This window comes from Bombina bombina, chromosome 4, assembly GCF_027579735.1.
Source record: "Bombina bombina isolate aBomBom1 chromosome 4, aBomBom1.pri, whole genome shotgun sequence".
NCBI lineage: Eukaryota > Metazoa > Chordata > Amphibia > Anura > Bombinatoridae > Bombina > Bombina bombina.
In genome coordinates, this window is record NC_069502.1 from 917,802,565 (window position 1) to 917,821,696 (window position 19,132).

Sequence of the window (19,132 nt, forward strand, 5' to 3'; positions counted from 1 at the left end):
CACATACATACATATACACACATACACTCATGCATAAACATACACTCATGCATACACAAACACACATACATACACATACACTCATGCATACACAAACACAAATACATACACATACACTTATACATACACAAATACACATACATACACAAATACACATACACTCATGCATACACAAACACACATACATACACATATACTCTTGCATACACTAACACACATGCATACACTAACACACATGCATACACAAACACACATACATACACATACACTCATGCATACACAAACACTCATGCATACACAAACACTCATGCATACACAAACACAAATACATACACATACACTTATACATACACAAATACCCATACATACACAAATACACATACACTCATGCATACACAAACACACATACATACACATACACTCATGCATACACAAACACACATACATACACACACAAATGTGCATTATTGATTACACAGGTTATAGCGCCACATAATGCACCACAAGTTATCTGTTGCTCTCTGCTTGGAATCTCAGCCATACTGTTAAAAAATTATAACTGTGCACCCCCATACTAGTAGCGATAACATTGTGAGTTTTCACTTAAAGCGTAAACAAGAAGGAAAGATTTTATAAGCACTTTACTCGTGTTTGCCAAAACTTTTTAACATGCTTTAAAAAGAACAGCAACTGAATTAACTAAAATATTGTTTTTGTATGAAAAGGGTTAAATAAAAGTAGATCAAATTTAATTTAATTACTTAGCAGGAAATACATGATGCATACCCACCAGGGTCGTCTTTAATATTGACTGGACCCTGGGCAAACATTTTCTTGCCCACCTCATGCAATTTCGCTCTCCACCCCAACATCCCAAAAAACAACTAAATCAATTTTTTTATTAATTATTAGGCCAGCAGTGGGCTAATCATTTAAATAAGAATGAAATAAATTGTAATATGTGAAACTGGACCTAAGCAGTACTAATAAGTAAATAAATATATAAATTCCTCCACTGTGGATTAATTTAATATGCTTTTGAATGTTATTCTGGTGTGAGGTCAGCTGGTTAAAGAGATTTAGGACAGCCAACAGGAGAAAAGCAAGGTAAAGACTGAGGAGGAAGCATGGAGGTGCAGACAAATATAAGTTTACTGACTGGAACAGCAGAACTACTATGGGAAGCTGTCAAATCTGAGATAGAGAGAAAAAAACTATAAAAATAAACCTTACCTTAATGTGTGAAGTATCATCATGACACTATACATCAGTCACAGCAGCACATGTCACTTATTTGCTAGGAACAAGTTCCCTCTCACCCTGCACTAGACGATGCTGCATGGGGAGGGGCTTGTGTTTACTCACTTTATTCTTCCCACTGAAACCTTTCTTCAAAGCACTGCTCCCCTAACAAACTTCAGTTAGTTGATCTTAGGGCCACAGCAAAAAGAGCAGAGCTAAGGGGACCAGCAGACTGGGTACTGTCTGTCCAAGGCTGCATTGATACAGTGTGAGATGAGTCACACAGCCTCAAGACTGAAGAGAGCAGTGTGTGCAGCTGCACAGATGCTTAAAGCCTCACGTGCCTGCCACTCCAGCTTTCTGCTGCATGCGCCTACAGTCAGCCTTCCCCAGAAACAATCCTCACCACCAGAGCAGTTACCTGGTAACAGTGGTAACCCCAGCCGGACCTTTTCTGATGCAGTGGGATTGGCTGGATGCCGAGTTAGGGCTTTGCATTCAGTGCTGCACAGTGCACATCTAAAACAGCACATGGCACTAGCTTGGCATGTCACATGACACCGGTACGGTCTGGCACAGTTTCTCACAAATATATCTAAGCAGATAACTTTTGACTGTGACAGTATTAGGACAGACTGTGTGTGTCCCTATGTCACATCACTTCTGGGCAGCTACCCCTTTTGCCCTGTGTTAAAAACGGCCCTGATACCCACGTATTCATTTTCTCATGGAGACCATTCACACAATGGAATAGGGGAAACATTCACAAGAATAAGTAGATTTAATAAAGGGACATGAAACCTAAATTTTTTTTTTTCATGATTCAGATCGTGCAATTTTAAACAACTTTCCACTTAACTTCTATTATCTAATTTGTTTCTTTCTCTTTATTTCCTTTGTTGAAACACATACATAGGTAGGCTCAGAAGCTGCTAATCGGTGGCTGCACGTATATGCCTCATGTTATTAGCTCACCCCTGTGCATTGCTGTTTCTTCAACAAAGGATACCAAGAGAATGAAACAAATTCGATAATAGAAGTAAAACTGTTTAAAATTGTACGTTACATCTGAATCATGAAAGAAAGAAAACATTGTGTTTCATGTCCCTTTAAGCCCATAAACAATTAAAACATAAGTTTAATTCATTTTGAAACAGACAGAACATATTCAATTGTGCAATGTGTCATATATTTCTTTAGTTACATAATACAAGTTAATATACATTTACTGAAATTTTTGCTACACGAAGTATTAATATTGTGTGTCAAATGTAATAAATTTAAAGTGAAAGTAAATCCTAGCGTTTTACAAACGCTAGGATTGACTTTTGAAACAAATACAGGGGACTTTCATTCATGAAGTATAAGATACGTCACGTAGAAAGCTCCTTTATTTGTTTTAACTGATCGCCGTTCTTAGCTGCTACAGCAGCACACGGCTAAAAACTTTTTTTGCTAAGAGGTGACGTTTTCACCTCGTAGCCAATAGCCGTGCAGTAAATCCGGCTCCCATGGGCGCCAAGCCGGCTTGGCGCCCATGGGAGCCGGATTTACTGCACGACTATTGGCTAAGAGATGAAAACGTCACCTCTTAGCAAAAAATCTTTTTAGCCGGGGGCTGCTGTAGCAGCTAAGAACGGCGATCAGTTAAAACAAATAAAGGAGCTTTCTACATAAAGTATTTTATACTTCATGAATGAAAGTCCCCTGTATTTGTTTCAAAAGTCAAACGCTAGGATTTACTTTCACTTTAAGTACTACTATTTCATTTTAGTTTAGTGCTTCTATGATCTTTGCATACACAAATTAGAGCATGTGTAAAGGTTTCTAAACGCATTTTGCTTAAAATAAAGGTTGTTATCATTAATCAGTTTTGTTAGCCAATAGAAGGTTATGTTTTAAACTCCACTTATGCAGTTAACTCTGGATAAGTTACAGTCAAATGCTTTGGTTTCCGGTTTAAAGATTGAAGCTAAAGCTTAATTATGTCTAAGGTCAAACATTATAGCCTTGGATTGCTTTAAGGCAATTATGGTGTCACATGTGGAAGCAAACTCAGGGACTTAAATACCCAATCAAACATGTAGAACTCCCAGCAGAGTGCATATAGTTTTTTTTAATGTTCTAAATGATTTTAAAGATCACTGTTTTCTGTTAGCAGAATGAACAACCATTATATTTAGCATTATATGTGTGTGTGTGGGGGGGGGGGGCTAAGCTGTTGGTAGACACACAAGACAGATCAGAAGAACAATGCGGTGAAAATGTTAGCTACCGTATATCACTTCTTTATAAATTCAGAAAGGAAACTGAATTATTACATTGATTGTAGATTGAATGAGAACCACGTTTTTTGCTTTTTTTTTTTTTTTTTTTTTTTTTTTTTACAATATAACAGCACTTTTCAAAACAGCAATACACTATAGCATGGAAAGGTTATAATATCTACCATTCTGCTTAGTTTATCAGTTCTGTTTGTTGGGAGAATATTGCTTGTTGAGTGTTATAACTTACTTGTTTTCATCATGCTGAAATGGAACAAAATGATTGCAGCCCTACATTGTAGATTATCATGACACCTGTTCAATAAGTACTGACTTCCACAGACCCAAAACCACTTGGCCATACAATACCACCTTAAGTCTTCCCAAACCACCTTGTCCAGATTGCTGTAGAATCTGTTTTGGGTGGTAATGCTGTGATAATGTTATTTTACATATACTGATTTAGTATTACTGGCTGTCAATATCTACATAGAAAAAATGTACGTTCCACAAGAAATTATTTAGAAATTAATTGCAACTGTTTTACAGACATGTTTTGAATTAATATCAGTCTCTTTAAAGGGACATTAAAGGGATATTAAACCCAGTTTTTTTTTTTTCTTTCATGATTCAGATAGAGCATGCAATTATAAGCAACTTTCTAATTTACTCCTATTATCAATTGTTCTTTGTTCTCTTGGTATCTTTATTTTAAAAGCAGGAGTATAAGCTTTTAGGTTCAGCACCTGGGTAGTGCTTGCTGATTGGTAGCTAAATGTAAATGTCACCAATCAGCAAGCGCTATCCAGGGTGCTAAACAAAACATGGGTTGGCTATTCTATTCTATATTCTATTTTTTAGATTAAGATGTCCCTGTCCAGTTTGTTCAGCTAATTCTACAAATTACAGAAACATTCTGATGAGTCTTTGGGGTCAATTTATTATTGGCCGAATTGGACCAATTCACTCTGTTTCAGCGCAACCCTTTAGAAAATTATTTTTTAGATTAAGATGCTCCTGTCCAGTTTGTTTAGTTAATTCTACAAATTACAGAAACATTCTGATGAGTCTTTGGGGTCAATTTATTATTGGCCGAATTGGGCCAATTATCCCTGTTTCCGCGCAAGCTTTTAGGCTCGCCGGAAACAGGAGTTAAGAAGCAGCGGTCTATAGACTGCTGCTCCTTAACTCATATGCGACCTCTGAGGCTGCATACAGCAATCCGCCCAATCCTATACGATCGGGCAGATTGACACCCCCTGTTAGCATCTGATTGGCTGCAAATCTGCAGGGGGGCTGTATTGCACAAGCAGTTCACTAGAACTTTGCTTGTGCAATGCTTAATACGGACAGCGTATGCTGTCCGCATTCAGCGATGTCTGGCGCACATGATACGCTACAGCGTATCATGTCAGCCAGACTTTAATAAATTGACTCCTTTTACTCAACCATGGAGTTTTAGGATGCATCATGCTCTTAGTGGATTGTAAAATAGTATCTAAAGATGTTGATCATATTGTCTAACACGTTTTTATGATTTTAGTATATTAGCAAGTGTACTTTAGTGTATCACTGTTTGTTTGCTATGGATAATATCATATTTCTATTTATCATCTATCTATCTATCTATCTATCTATCTATCTATCTATCTATCTATCAATCAAATTTCCTGCAGTCCAGTGAAAACCATCCAATATATTTTTTATATATTGTCCTTTCTTTCTTTCTTTCTTTCTTTCTTTCTTTCTTTCTTTCTTTCTTTCTTTCTTTCTTTCTTTCTTTCTTTCTTTCTTTCTTTCTTCCTTTCTTTCTTTCTTTTAATAATGACTTTTTTTTAAGCGTTTTTAAACTTTTTTTTAACATTTATATCTTATATACTGTCTCCATTACGATGATCCAATTATCAAAATATTTTTAACTTCATCCATGTTCAAACATGCCGATTCCTAGATTCTTTTGCAGTTGTCTGCTTACTGTCATCATCTTTAATGCAGATCTTTCAGCTGAAAACTAATAGAAAAACCAAGAGTCAATTAGAATTTAGTTTTTATTCAGATAGATGTCAGTTTACTGCTACCTATAGAATACTAAAAGAACACTACGTTTTTGGAAAAATAATAGTCCTAAAAGCTTTCACTTACAAATATTGTTTTTAAGCAAATTTTTATTAGATATAGAAAATATACAAGCTCTGATAGCAGATGCAGAAGTCAAGGCACTCTAAACCTTAGATATGTCTGCACGTTACTTTAAACCATGCAGTTTATGTATAATGCATGCCCCTGTCTGAATCAAAAACCTCAATACTTAAGCAACTTTTTTACCCCCCCTGTCTGGCACACGTATGTAGTTAGCATAATGGCACCCATAACCCAAAGCAATGATTTGCTTTTTTGACAGGGTGGGTGGTACAGCCAATTGAAGGCATTGGGCCCACCCATTAAAAAGCACGATTCCACATTACCTACCATATGTTGCCTGTGTAGCAGGGACATGAGGGCGCTCTCAATGATTTTGCATGGTCATTCTGATAGGATGGAATATGAGACTTTAACAGATTCTCTTTTGTGGTTTATGCTGCAGTTTTGGTTGCGCAAAGGATTAACAATGAATAGAGAAAAGAGAGAAAAAATAATGAAGAAAGAACAGTAGGCAAATGAGGCTGGAGGATGTATCATATTAGAACTGTATCATAAACCAAATTGCACTCCAGACAGAAAAGCAAGGTTATATCACTTTATGTTAAAGGTATACTGAACCCAAATATTTTCTTTCATGGTTCAGATAGTGGGGCCGAATTATCAAGCTGCTCCATAACTCGTTCGCCTGCTCTGAGGCTGTGGACATCAATCCACCCGATCCTATATAATTGGGCTGATTGACACCCCCTGCTCTGCAGGGGCGGCATTGCAATTTTAAGCAACTTTCTAATTTATTCCTATTATTAATTTGTCCTCATTCTCTTGGTATCTTTATTTGAAAAAGCTTACGAGCCAGACCATTTTTGGTTCAGCACCCTGGATAGCGCTTGCTGATTGGTGGGTACATTTAGCCACCAATAAGCAAGCTGTACCTTGGTGCTGAACCAAAGTTGAGCTGGCTCTTTAGCTTACATTCCTGCTTTTTAAAATAAAGATGCATGCTGAAATCACAAAGGAAAAAAATTGGGTTCAGTATTCATAAAGCAAGCAAATTATTATGGGGTGGACAAACATCTCCATTGTGACATTTGAATGGTAGAAAACACCTTGCTCCTTGACATTTCGTTTACCCAGATTAATATTTTCATTAGCCAAATGTCAAGGAATGTTACATTTCAATATATTGGTTATGTTTTATTGAGAAAAGACAGTTTAATTGTCAATATGAACTTTCATTTTAATATCTTCAATGTGATTTTAAATTGAATCTTGCATTCAATATTCTACTGTTACTTACTGTATGTGAAAGTCTAACATTTAAAAGAACAAACATACAAAGTTTTCAAATATTTAATAGTTTTAACAAATGCGCTAAAACATTTATCGAAGCTTATGTATAATACATTGTGAACATTTAATACTATATTCTCGGTTTTTAATCGTATTATTGTCCCTAATTCTGCTGGGAACGTTTAACTCTGCTCTAATCACGGGTATTACTTTTATTGCATTCCATCACAGTGGGATTGTAGGGGAACTTTGCCAGCCCCTTGTTTACACTGAAAGACTTTTCCTAATGGAATAGGTCCTCTGGATTACGTTTATAGGAACAGATGTCAAACAAAAGTCAAATAAAATGCATAATTGTTGTAATGACTTCAGGACATAGCTTCTTCCGTGAATGGGGCTATTTATGTAATAAGCTGATTGATCTTAAGTTTTATAATCATTTTACCAGATTTCCGCTAAAGATTGTGTATTTATCCACTCAAGCGCATTCCACAGATATTAAAGCATGCATTAAAATTCTAATTCTTAAAAATGATGATTCTGAAACTTCAGATATGTAATTTGTTACTGTCCTTTGTATTCATACTACAATAAATGGAAATATAAGGTTGATATAATGCAAATACAAAATTAAATTATATTGTAAAAAAGTAAAAAGCTCTATTTCTATAGGGCATTCTATTTTTCAACATAATTTTTCTTTTCCTGTATGCTTTATGGGATATGAAACCCACATTTTTTTTTCTTTCAGGATTCAGATAGAGCAAGCAATTTTAAGCAACTTTCTAATTTGCTCCTATTATCATTTTTTCTTCGTTCTCTTGGTATCTTTATTTGAAAAGATGGAATGTAAGCTTAGGGGCCGGCCCATTTTTAGTTCAACACCATGGGTAGCGCTTGATAATTGGTGGCTAAATGTAGCCACCAATCAGCAAGCTCTACCCAGGGTGCTGAACCAAAAATGGTTCAGCATGAAGAAAAATTGATAATAGGAGTAAATTAGAAAGTTGTTTAAAATTGCATGCTCTGTCTGAATCATGAAAGAAAAAAAATTGGGTTTCATATCCCTTTAACCCCTGCAAAGACAATTAACTTGTAGTCAAATTATGCACCCAGCAAGCTTTTGTGGCGGTTCAAATAAAGATACAGTGGGGAGCCAATTAGGAGCAGACCTATGCACATATGCTTCAGTAACTAGTGGCATCCTGCATCTGAAGCCACACAGGGGTACTGCAGTCCTTTGTGTATTAAACCTCTTTGCAGATGTAAGAAAGGGGAATTTGTTTAAAAATAGAATAGAACATTCTACTTTTACACTAGAATATCCCTTTAACCCTTCCCGCCTGGACTTATTTGTCATGTAAACAAATAAGTTAAAAAGGGAGATCACGCGATTGTTCATGCGATTGCGTGATTTCAATAATGGGATTGTGTCAAGGGGAAGTGCCTATGACATAATTCACGCCCTCCAGCCCGTGATCCCATTCAGGAAGTGCCATTGACAGCCAAAAGGCTAGGATGTTCTATGCAGTCCTAAGGGTGTTAAAGCCCAGTGCGGTTAGGATGGCATAGAATGTCCTAAGGGTGGGAAGGAGTTAAAATATTATTATTATCATTTATTTGTATAGTGCTGCAAAATTACGTAGTGCTGGGTATAAATATATAGGTATACAATAACAAAGATACAAGTACGGATATAAATTACAGACTAAACAAATCTAGTACAGGAGATGGAGGGCCCCGCGCCAGGGAGTTTACAGTCTACACTTTGAAAATATGCAATTGCAATGCCTCTGCTATAAATAGAGTGTAATCCATCTATTCCAGTCTGCCTTCCCTGTTTGTTTATTGTAACCCCCTGTATAGCCATTAGAATGCTCCTTTAAACATGCTGCCATTTACCTAATCCATATTGTCCTTTTTTGTATTTCTTAATAAAGCTGCTTTTAAGGAAATTTGCCCTGGTGGAATGGGCTACACAGTATCTGGTACTTACAGGACACAGTCTAATGTACCTGCTTACCCTCCGATAGTAAGAGTGCCTCCTCATAGAACCATTACCGTACAGCCGCCTGTAAAAGCAACACGCCCACCAGTGAAGGAGGAACCCGTGGAAGCTCTTTTTGTGTCTCAAAGGAATGATCCAGGTATAATGCATTGTGGTAAAGATGCCAATATTCTTCTTTCTTTAAAATAACAAATCATTGTGCAACAATTCCTTTGTTTTTTAACACTTTGTTTAGTTTTCTCTGTAGCATCCTTTTTATAAATGAAAGCAATCAGTGGTGTAAAAAAGGATTGTGCAGCTCTAGACAGTAAGAGATATCCTGCCCCCCAAACCCCCATCCCTGAAATGGCAGTCAGAGACATGATGAGAGGTCATACTCTCCTATTAAATAATAGAGATCACTAGATATAAAGTTAAAAAAGACATTCTAGTTAAAAAAAATACTTGATCTAATTCTTTAGAGCTTGTTATTTTTGCATTAGTGATTTTAGCTTGCTAGGGGGTCTATCACAATAATTTAGAAATACTTATCAAGTGATTTTAAACAGAACAATACCATTAAAGTTTTTGAGTTTTTTTGTAGATAAATCAGTTGATAAGTTTTTTTCATAAAGGTTGTGATCAGCCTCTTGTTGTTTAACTTGGCAAAGTCATTAAGGTCCTGCTTGGGAGACGCAAGTCTTGCTGCAGAACAAAATCAGTGACGGCAGATTCATACAGCTGTCACTCCTGATTGGCTGGCCTGCCTATACTTTGGCTCCTGATTGGGGCTTTACCTGTGTTTTTAACCTCTTTGTAGCCTCTAGGCTGTGCTAGGCCAAAATATACATCTGATGTCAATGGTAGCCACACACAGTACTACACTGTAGATACAAAGTAGCCAAGAAATCTTCAATCAATCTATTAATTCAATAAGCAAAACTAGGTTTAATTTCATTTATTTAAAAGCAAAAAACAGACAGAAGTATCTGGTATCAAAAGCGAATAAAATTACATAATCCAGCAGAGGAGATTTTGGCTCTAAAGCAGATGCGTTTTGTGCGCTTGCACACTTGATCACCAGAAAATGGATGAAATAAAATTTAGTCTAAGATTGATTGAAGATTTCTTAGCTACCTTGTATCTACAGAGCCGATCTTTTAGATCGGATCGATTGAAGATTTATTGGCTACTTGTGGTAGTGTGTGTGACTACTTGTAGTAGTGTGTGTGGCTACTTGTAGATGCCTGCTTCCAGCACTGGATATGTTTGCAACCGCTCTCCATTGTGCCTGTGAAGAGTATTGACTGGGAACTGTTTATTGCGCTATGTTGAAGTATGTGCTGTGAAGTCAGTAACAATGTTCTGGTCAAAGCAGTGGTATGAATGACTTCTGTAGTCTGAAGGTAATATTAATAATTTTTGGATAGGGAAGCGCTGGTTAGGTGTCACTTTTTAATTCTTTAGTAATTTTATTCTTGTAAAATTTTATGAACCTCTATGTACCTTAGAATGGTGGAATTGTGTTTACCATTTTTTACATTCATTAAAGGGACATAACACTCATATGATAATCACTTAAAAGTGATGTAGTATTTTACCTCAAAATTTCCTCAGCTCACCAGAGTAAGTGCTCTGTAAAATGTTATCTTTCAGTTACTGCCCAGCTGCAGCTAAAAAAAAGAGGAAGAAATGAACAGCAGCCAATCAACATCAGCAGTGCTGAGGTCATGAGCTGTTTTACTGTGATCTCATGAGATTTCATAGTAAACTTCCTTAAACTGAATAGGGAAATAACATAATTGTGCACAAGGCACGCTCCCTTGCAGGTCTCGGGATACTCATACTGATTTGCTGCTTAAAGTCCTTTACAATGGGGTGTGAATACTTAGTTACTTACTTTTGAAGTAAAATATCTTCCTTATATAAGGGCACTGAACTGTTTTGCCATACATGCCATAGAGTTCTCAAGTTTGAGAATGGTTGTAGTTTATACACATTGGTCAAATGGAGCTGTCTAAAAAAATGTTTACAAAGCTATGCAAAAATGTCTGCTGAGAAAAACAAACATTGATTTTAATGGTAGCTAAAACCCAGAAGGTCTATATAAAGGTAAATTTATCAAGCTGCAGACGGATACCTTCTGAAAAAGAGAACCAGCTGTCTGCCCACAATCACCATTTTCCATGCAGCATCGCTTCACAAAGTTTAGCATTGCACAAGAGCATTTTTGTGCAATTCTGCCCGGTGATCGATCTACTCGAGCACAGGGCCTTTTTTTAATTTACCACAAATTAATTTGTTTGTTGATAACAAGTAGGGAGTGCTTTTTACATTTGGGGTTGCAGTCTCACTCATGGAAGTCTGCACTTCAATGTCTCAGAAGCTGTGAATGCAATTTTGTTTAATGCATGTTCCTCATAGTCTTCACATATTTGTACCTATTACCTCAATTAGAAGTCTATCTTATAAACAGGCCTCTCTTTCTGTACATCAGTGGTGCTGGAAGTTACTCCTGAACCTACAGCCCTCAGACTTCATATCATGACCCTTTGTTCTGATGTTGATCTTTTAGTGTAATTTTTTTTTATCCTCAGTGTTACTAAATCCCATAATGTACTTTTTTTTGTCATATTTCTCTCTTCTCTAAGCTAAATGTATTAAGGTCATGAAGCCTACCTTGTAAATGTTATATCTCTAACCCATGTACCAATTTTCCATGAAGAGTTTTGAGTATTTATATCCCTCAACTCAAGATAAAGCCCAGTTAGTGATCTATAAAGTGCCGTAAGAACCTATTTTTGTTTTCTACTAATACTTTTATCTTTACAACTTGGCATTCTACTGGCAATACTCTTCTGCATTGTTAAAACAAACAAACGTTTCAAACATGATCTTTTTAATGTATAATAGAATTTTCAGGCCACTTTTAAAAATAGCCACTCTAAAAACAATTAACAGACACATTTAAACATTTGATTATCTCAATCATGTATTTTAATGTTGGTATTATTGTTATTTCTCTGGTTATGTTTGGACAAATTTAAATTTGTACACAGCATCAAATTTTATCATTAATGCATTAAAGTGTACAGACATCATACAAGTACACATCCAGCTTCACCAGTTTCTTTGTTATTCTATAACATTTATTCACTTAGAGCTTTAGTGAATAGAATTTTATTAAAACTGAAGAAGCTGATAGCACAAATTGGCAAATTTCTCCAACTGTTTTAGTACTACGGTATTGATATTGTTTTTTCTTTTTTTTTTTTTATTACAGATTCAACTACAGGTACTGATCAGGTATGGTAAACAAAATGTGTCTTTTTTATAAATAAAAAAGTGTCTTTTAATTGTCTTTTTCTTTTAGTTTTACGCAACATTTATGGCTAGATTACGAGGGGAGCGCTATCTTAAGGTGCAGCCGTAAAGGGGCAAATTTGCCTGTTTACGGGCGCATGTTAAATAAGATAAATTAGATAAACTTTAACCAGAGGTTAAAAAAGTTGCCCCAATTGCCCCCAAACTAAAGAGGAGAGTATTGAAGCCTAATTATTTGCCAAATGATTTGCAACCATTAAAAACAAATTTGAACTGTTAAAGGGACAGTCTAGTCAAAATTAAACTACCTTGCATCAGATAGAGCAGCAATTTTAAGCAAATTTCTAATTTACTCCTATTATCAATTTTTCTTTGTTCTCTTGGTATCTTTATTTGAAAAAGCAAGAATGTAAGCATAGGAGCTGGCCCATTTTTGGTTCAGCGCCTGTGTAGCACTTTCTGATTGGTGTCTAAATGTAGCCAACCAATCAGCAAGCGCTACCCAGGTGCTGGACCAAAGATGGGCCTGCTCCGAAGCTTACATTCAAATAAAGATACCAAGAGAACGAAGAAAAAATGTTAATAGGAGTAAATTAGAAAGTTGCTTAAAATTGCTGCTCTATGTGAATCATGAAAGTTTAATTTTGACTAGACAGTTCCTTTAAAATGTACTTTTTTCTTTTTTTTTTTTACAGATATTCTATGATTTTTAGTACATATAAACATTTGATGGGAATTTAGTTCAAGTTTGATGTCCTTTTCATATCATTACAGGAAGTACAAACACTGGATGATAAATCAGTATTGGATAATGGTCAGCCTCAGCTATCTCCTGGAATTTCCACATTTGACATACAGCCTCAATTCCCAAGTAAGATGTTTGTTTTATAGAGTTTACGTAGCAGTCAATATTCAAATAGTTTTGTGTATAAGAACAAGAAAGTTTCACTTTTAATTAGAGATGTTTATTATGTGTTACAGCTCTTGTCGTAAGAACATCTCCTCCTGTTCCTGTTGCTGTTGACGAAGATTCATCAAGCGCAAGTCAAGTAATTCCTCCAACTAAATTAATAGGTAAATTCTGAATACTGCAACACGGTTATTGCACAATATAATAGGATAGTGGGACAGCTGGATTATTGTGTATTATCAGAAGTTTGAAATTTAAACTTAAAGTGATGGTAAATTAAACATATAGTTTTCTCTTGTTAAGTGTATCCAGTCCATGGATCATCCATTACTTGTGGGATATTCTCCTCCCCAACAGGACGTTGCAAGAGGATCACTCACAGCAGAGCTGCTATATAGCTCCTCCCCTCAGTGTCATATCCAGTCATTCTCTAGCAACTCTCAACAAAGATGGATGTAGTAAGAGGAGTGTGGTGTTTTATAGTTAGTTTATTAACTTCAATCAAAAGTTTGTTATTTTTAAATGGTAACGGAGTGTACTGTTTTATCAAAGGCAGTATTAGAAGAAGAATCTGCCTGTGATTTCTATGATCTTAGCAGAAGTAACTAAGATCCATTGCCGTTCTCACATATTCTGAGGAGTGAGGTAACTTCAGAGGGGGAATGGCGTGCAGGTTTCCCTGCAATAAGGTATGTGCAGTAAAATATATTTCTAGGGATGGAATTTGCTAGAAAGATGCTGCTGATACCGGATTAATGTAAATTAAGCCTAAATGCAGTGATTTAATAGCGACTGGTATCAGGCTTATTAACAGAGATACATACTCTTATAAAAGTGTAATATAAAACGTTTGCTGGCATGTTAATCATTTTTATATATGTTTGGTGACAAAACTTATTGGGGCCTAGTTTTTTCTCCACATGGCTGGCTTGATTTTTGCCTAGAAACAGTTTCCTGAGGCTTTCCACTGTTGTAATATGAGTGGGAGGGGCCTATTTTAGCGTTTTTCTGCGCAGCTAAAATTACAGACAGAGACACTCAGCTTCCTCCTGCATGATACAGGACATCTCTGAAGGGCTCAAAATGCTTCAAAAGTCGTGTTTGAGGAGGGTAACAACCACAGTACACAATTAAATAAGGAGGAATTGACTGTTCTTTGACTGTTCTTTCCAAAGGCTTGGGGTTTGCGCCAAGCAGAGACTTTAATCTCTTTAGGACACTAGTAGATCTAAATAGATTCACTAGGAAGCTTACGTTAAAGAGACACTTTGCTTAGGCAGATAGGAACTCTGCACAAGAACCAGTCATTGGTTCACCAATGACAGATGATACCGACGGAGAAGCCATAAACAATATAAACTCAAGTCTAATCATCACTAATACTGATAGTGATGGTTTCAATTTTGATGATCAATGTGAAATTGTTAATTTACTATCACTCGAAAGTGAGAGTGCACGATCCAATACACAGAATTTGTGCATTCCCACCATTACCACTAATGCGAATAAATATTTCTATCCCATACAAATGAGGGGGGACTTTATAGAGGTCTTCCAAAGTTTGGTTGAAAGGGATCTCCATGCATTAGCTAGAGAAACTAACACCAGTACTAGTCTGAAATATGGGAAAAGTAACAACCTATCTAAGAAAGAGAGACATATTTTAAAAAAATTACAGGAATATAGTGATCTCATAATTCAAAGCTCAGACAAGGGTGGTTGCATAGTGATACAGGATAGGGCACAGTATACTTGTGAGGCCCTTAGACAACTTAGTGATGACACCACCTATCGTAAATTGACATTTAATCCTACAAGGAAGTTCATTATGGAACTTAATGATTTTCTTCATCATTATGTTCAGGAAGGTGTCATCACTAAATTGAAAGCAGATTCTCTTAAAACCCAGTTTCTGAATACACCTGTGTTTAGACATTTACCTAAAATACACAAAAATAGGGAACATCCCCCTGGGCGCCCCATTATTTCTGGGGTGGGATCCCTAGGGGAAAAACTTGGGTCCTTCATTGATACAGTCTTACAACCTATTGTTCAGATAACTCCAGCATATCTTCGTGACACCAAGCATCTGTTAAGGCTGTTAAATTCTGTGCATGTTGATGAGAATGATACTCTACTTACCATTGATGTTAATTCATTGTACTCTTGTATACCACACAATAAGGGTATAGAAGCTTTGCAAGCTATGCTTGAGATGTATGCCACATATGATGATAAGTTTATCAGATTTGTATGTGATGGTGCAAAATTTCTTTTGAATCATAACAACTTTACGTTTGAAGGTACTCATTACGTACAGAACCAGGGCACCGCTATGGGTGCAAAGTTTGCACCATCATATGCAAATCTCTACCTAACATATTTTGAATTCCAGAAGATATTCCAAGATAATAATCCCTTCAAGTCACAGATGGGGTTCTACAGAAGATTTATCGATGACTTGGTTATATTATGGAAGGGTGACATTAACTCCATATCTGCATTTATGGAATATTTAAATGACAATAATCTCAATTTGGGATTTACTTACATAGCATCAAAAGAAACTATACAATTTCTGGACATTACATTAAAGTTGGATAGACTGTCACATTCGATCATTACATCTACGTTTAGAAAACCAACATCAGGCAATACAATCTTACGAGCAGACTCACACCACCCAGCACACCTTAAAATGGCCATTCCAAAAGGGGAATATAAGCGCCTTAGACGCAACTGTAGCAACATTCACACATATATCAAACAAGCTCAGTCTCTCACTCAGCGTCTTTATATTAGGGGCTATGATATTAGTACCTTGGAAAAAGTCCGTAAAGAAGTTGAACTTATGCATAGAGATGTGCTGCTTAAAGATACTCCCAAAATTAGACACCATGGTAATAATAGTAATTATAAGAAAAGTTCTAAATCACCTATAACCTTTTCAACTTGCTACACCAGACAATTTAGCTGTATTAATAGTATTATAAGGAAATATCTTCCTGTCTTAGACAGAGATGTCTTGTTACAAGATTCATTACAAAATCAGGGCATTAGGCTAGTGAGTAGAAAAGCTACAACCATTGGAAATCACTTAATCAGAGACTTTTCAATCAAAAGAAACAACTCTTGGTTACAGCCGGAAATGGGATTCTTTAGATGTAGAAAGATTCCCTGTAAGAGTTGTGAGTTTGTGATCCCCGGTAAAGAATTTAAATCTAAGACCACAGGTAAATGTTTTGACATCCGATTTAGACTAAACTGCAATTCTAGATTTGTGGTTTATCTAATTAACTGTAAGATCTGCTGTAAACAGTATGTAGGCAGGACAACTAGGCTCCTTAAGGACAGGGTTCGGGAGCATCTGCTCTCCATTAAACATGATCCCCCTTCCACTCCAGTAGCTAAACATTTTGTTGAACATTTCATATCTTTAGGTATTCCCATCAATGGCATTAACCTAAACACTATGTTTAGCTTCCAAGGTATAGACCACGCCCCTTATGATTTTAGAGGTGGGGATAGAACGGCCACGCTGAATAGGAAAGAGGCCTTTTGGATATTTAATCTAATGACCGGCACCCCAAATGGTATTAACAAGATCACTGACCTTAGATATTTTGTGGACTGAATCCTCTTCAATAGCCATATACGTATATATTAATTTTCTCTATAACCCGTCATGGTAATGAACATATATGCTCTATACTTATAGTAATTTTTACTCTTGTCCCTCCAGAGTGCTCCCCAGCTCAAGTATTAGCATATTTGGTTTAGTTAAGTCCTAGATTCTGCTTCAGCTGTATCTTAAGTTTTCACACTATTTTATTGTCTATACAGACATAAGTAACACCACTATTATCAGCACAATTTTGTTCACATGTAGATAGTATGATATAAGACTGGTCAGTTTGATGTTCACATTTATTTGTACCTATACAATATTTCACTATTTAGACTTAATTTATGTTTTTTTCACTAATTTTTTACATAGAATTTGTCAGTATTATTATATTAGCTATTCCACATAGTACTGAATCTTATTTGTCATTTAATACAAAATTTCTATTAGATATGATCCTTACTAGGGCATTTCACCTCAGTTAATTTAAAAACATCACATTGTGGATTTTGTTTTAATTTCAATTTTAATTTTATTTGTTTTAATTTTAATTGTAATTTTAATTTCTTCTGTTAAGTGTGATCAGTCCACGGGTCATCATTACTTCTGGGATATTACTCCTCCCCAACAGGAAGTGCAAGAGGATTCACCCAGCAGAGCTGCATATAGCTCCTCCCCTCTACGTCACTCCCAGTCATTCTCTTGCACCCAACGACTAGATAGGATGTGTGAGAGGACTATGGTGTTTATACTTAGTTTTATATCTTCAATCAAAAGTTTGTTATTTTAAAATAGCACCGGAGTGTGTTATTACCTCTCTGGCAGAGTTTGAAGAAGAATCTACCAGAGTTTTGCTATGATTTTAGCCGGAGTAGTTAAGATCATATTGCTGTTCTCGGCCATCTGAGGAGTGAGGTAAACTTCAGATCAGGGGACAGCGGGCAGATGAATCTGCATAGAGGTGTGTAGCAGTTTTTATTTTCTGACAATGGAATTGATGAGAAAATCCTGCCATACCGATATAATGTCATGTATGTATACTTTACACTTCAGTATTCTGGGGAATGGTACTTCACTAGAATTACACTGTAAGAAATACATAAAGCTGTTTAATAACTAGAGATTATGTTTAACGTTTTTGCTGGAATGTAAAATCGTTTTCATTTGCTGAGGTACTGTGTGAATAAATGTTTGGGCACTATTTTTCCACTTGGCAGTTGCTTAATCTGTTTTCTGTTCTCCCTCACTGCTGTGTGTGAGGGGGAGGGGCCGTTTTTTGGCGCTTTTACTATGCATCAAATATTTCAGTCAGCAACTCATTGTATTCCCTGCATGATCCGGTTCATCTCCACAGAGCTCAGGGGTCTTCAAAACTTATTTTGAGGGAGGTAATTTCTCTCAGCAGAGCTGTGAGAATTATAGTTTGACTGAGATAAAAAACGTTTATTCTGTAATTTGTTTCCTGCTTTCAGAATTTGTTATCTTTGCTAATGGGATTAAACCTTTGCTAAAGTTGTGTTGTTTACAAGGATTGAGGCTATAACTGTTTCAATTTATTAATTTTCAACTGTCATAGATCTTCTGTGCTTCTTAAAGGCACAGTACGTTTTAATATTATTCTAATTGAATTGTATTTCCAAGTTGCAAGTTTATTTGCTAGTGTGTTAAACATGTCTGATTCAGAGGATGATACTTGTGTCATTTGTTGCAATGCCAAAGTGGAGCCCAATAGAAATTTATGTACTAACTGTATTGATGCTACTTTAAATAAAAGTCAATCTGTACAAATTGAACAAATTTCACCAAACAACGAGGGGAGAGTTATGCCGACTAACTCGCCTCACGTGTCAGTACCTACATCTCCCGCTCAGAGGGAGGTGCGTGATATTGTAGCGCCGAGTACATCTGGGCGGCCATTACAAATCACATTACCGGATATGGCTACTGTTATGACTGAGGTTTTGGCTAAATTACCAGAACTAAGAGGTAAGCGTAATCACTCTGGGGTGAGAACAGAGTGCGCTGATAATATTAGGGCCATGTCAGACACTGCGTCACAGGTGGCAGAACATGAGGACGGAGAACTTCATTCTGTGGGTGACGGTTCTGATCCAAACAGACTGGATTCAGATATTTCAAATTTTAAATTTAAACTAGAAAACCTCCGTGTATTACTAGGGGAGGTGTTAGCGGCTCTGAATGATTGTAACACAGTTGCAATACCAGAGAAAATGTGTAGGTTGGATAAATATTTTGCGGTACCGACGAGTACTGAGGTTTTTCCTATACCTAAGAGACTTACTGAAATTGTTACTAAGGAGTGGGATAGACCCGGTGTGCCGTTCTCA

The 19,132-nt window shown here is 36.3% G+C and overlaps 1 protein-coding gene across 6 annotated transcripts in view; it reads left to right on the top strand.

Moving 5' to 3' along the window:
• The window catches only part of LTBP1 (latent transforming growth factor beta binding protein 1), a 596,328-nt gene that overhangs the window by 455,330 nt on the left and 121,866 nt on the right, over positions 1-19,132 (top strand). For all 6 annotated transcript variants that reach the window (XM_053711864.1, XM_053711861.1, XM_053711862.1 and 3 more), the window contains 4 exons: positions 8,879-9,085; positions 12,209-12,231; positions 13,024-13,120; positions 13,231-13,323. In XM_053711864.1, the coding sequence (XP_053567839.1) occupies positions 8,879-9,085; positions 12,209-12,231; positions 13,024-13,120; positions 13,231-13,323 (420 nt within the window). The remainder of the gene's footprint in view (positions 1-8,878; positions 9,086-12,208; positions 12,232-13,023; positions 13,121-13,230; positions 13,324-19,132) is intronic.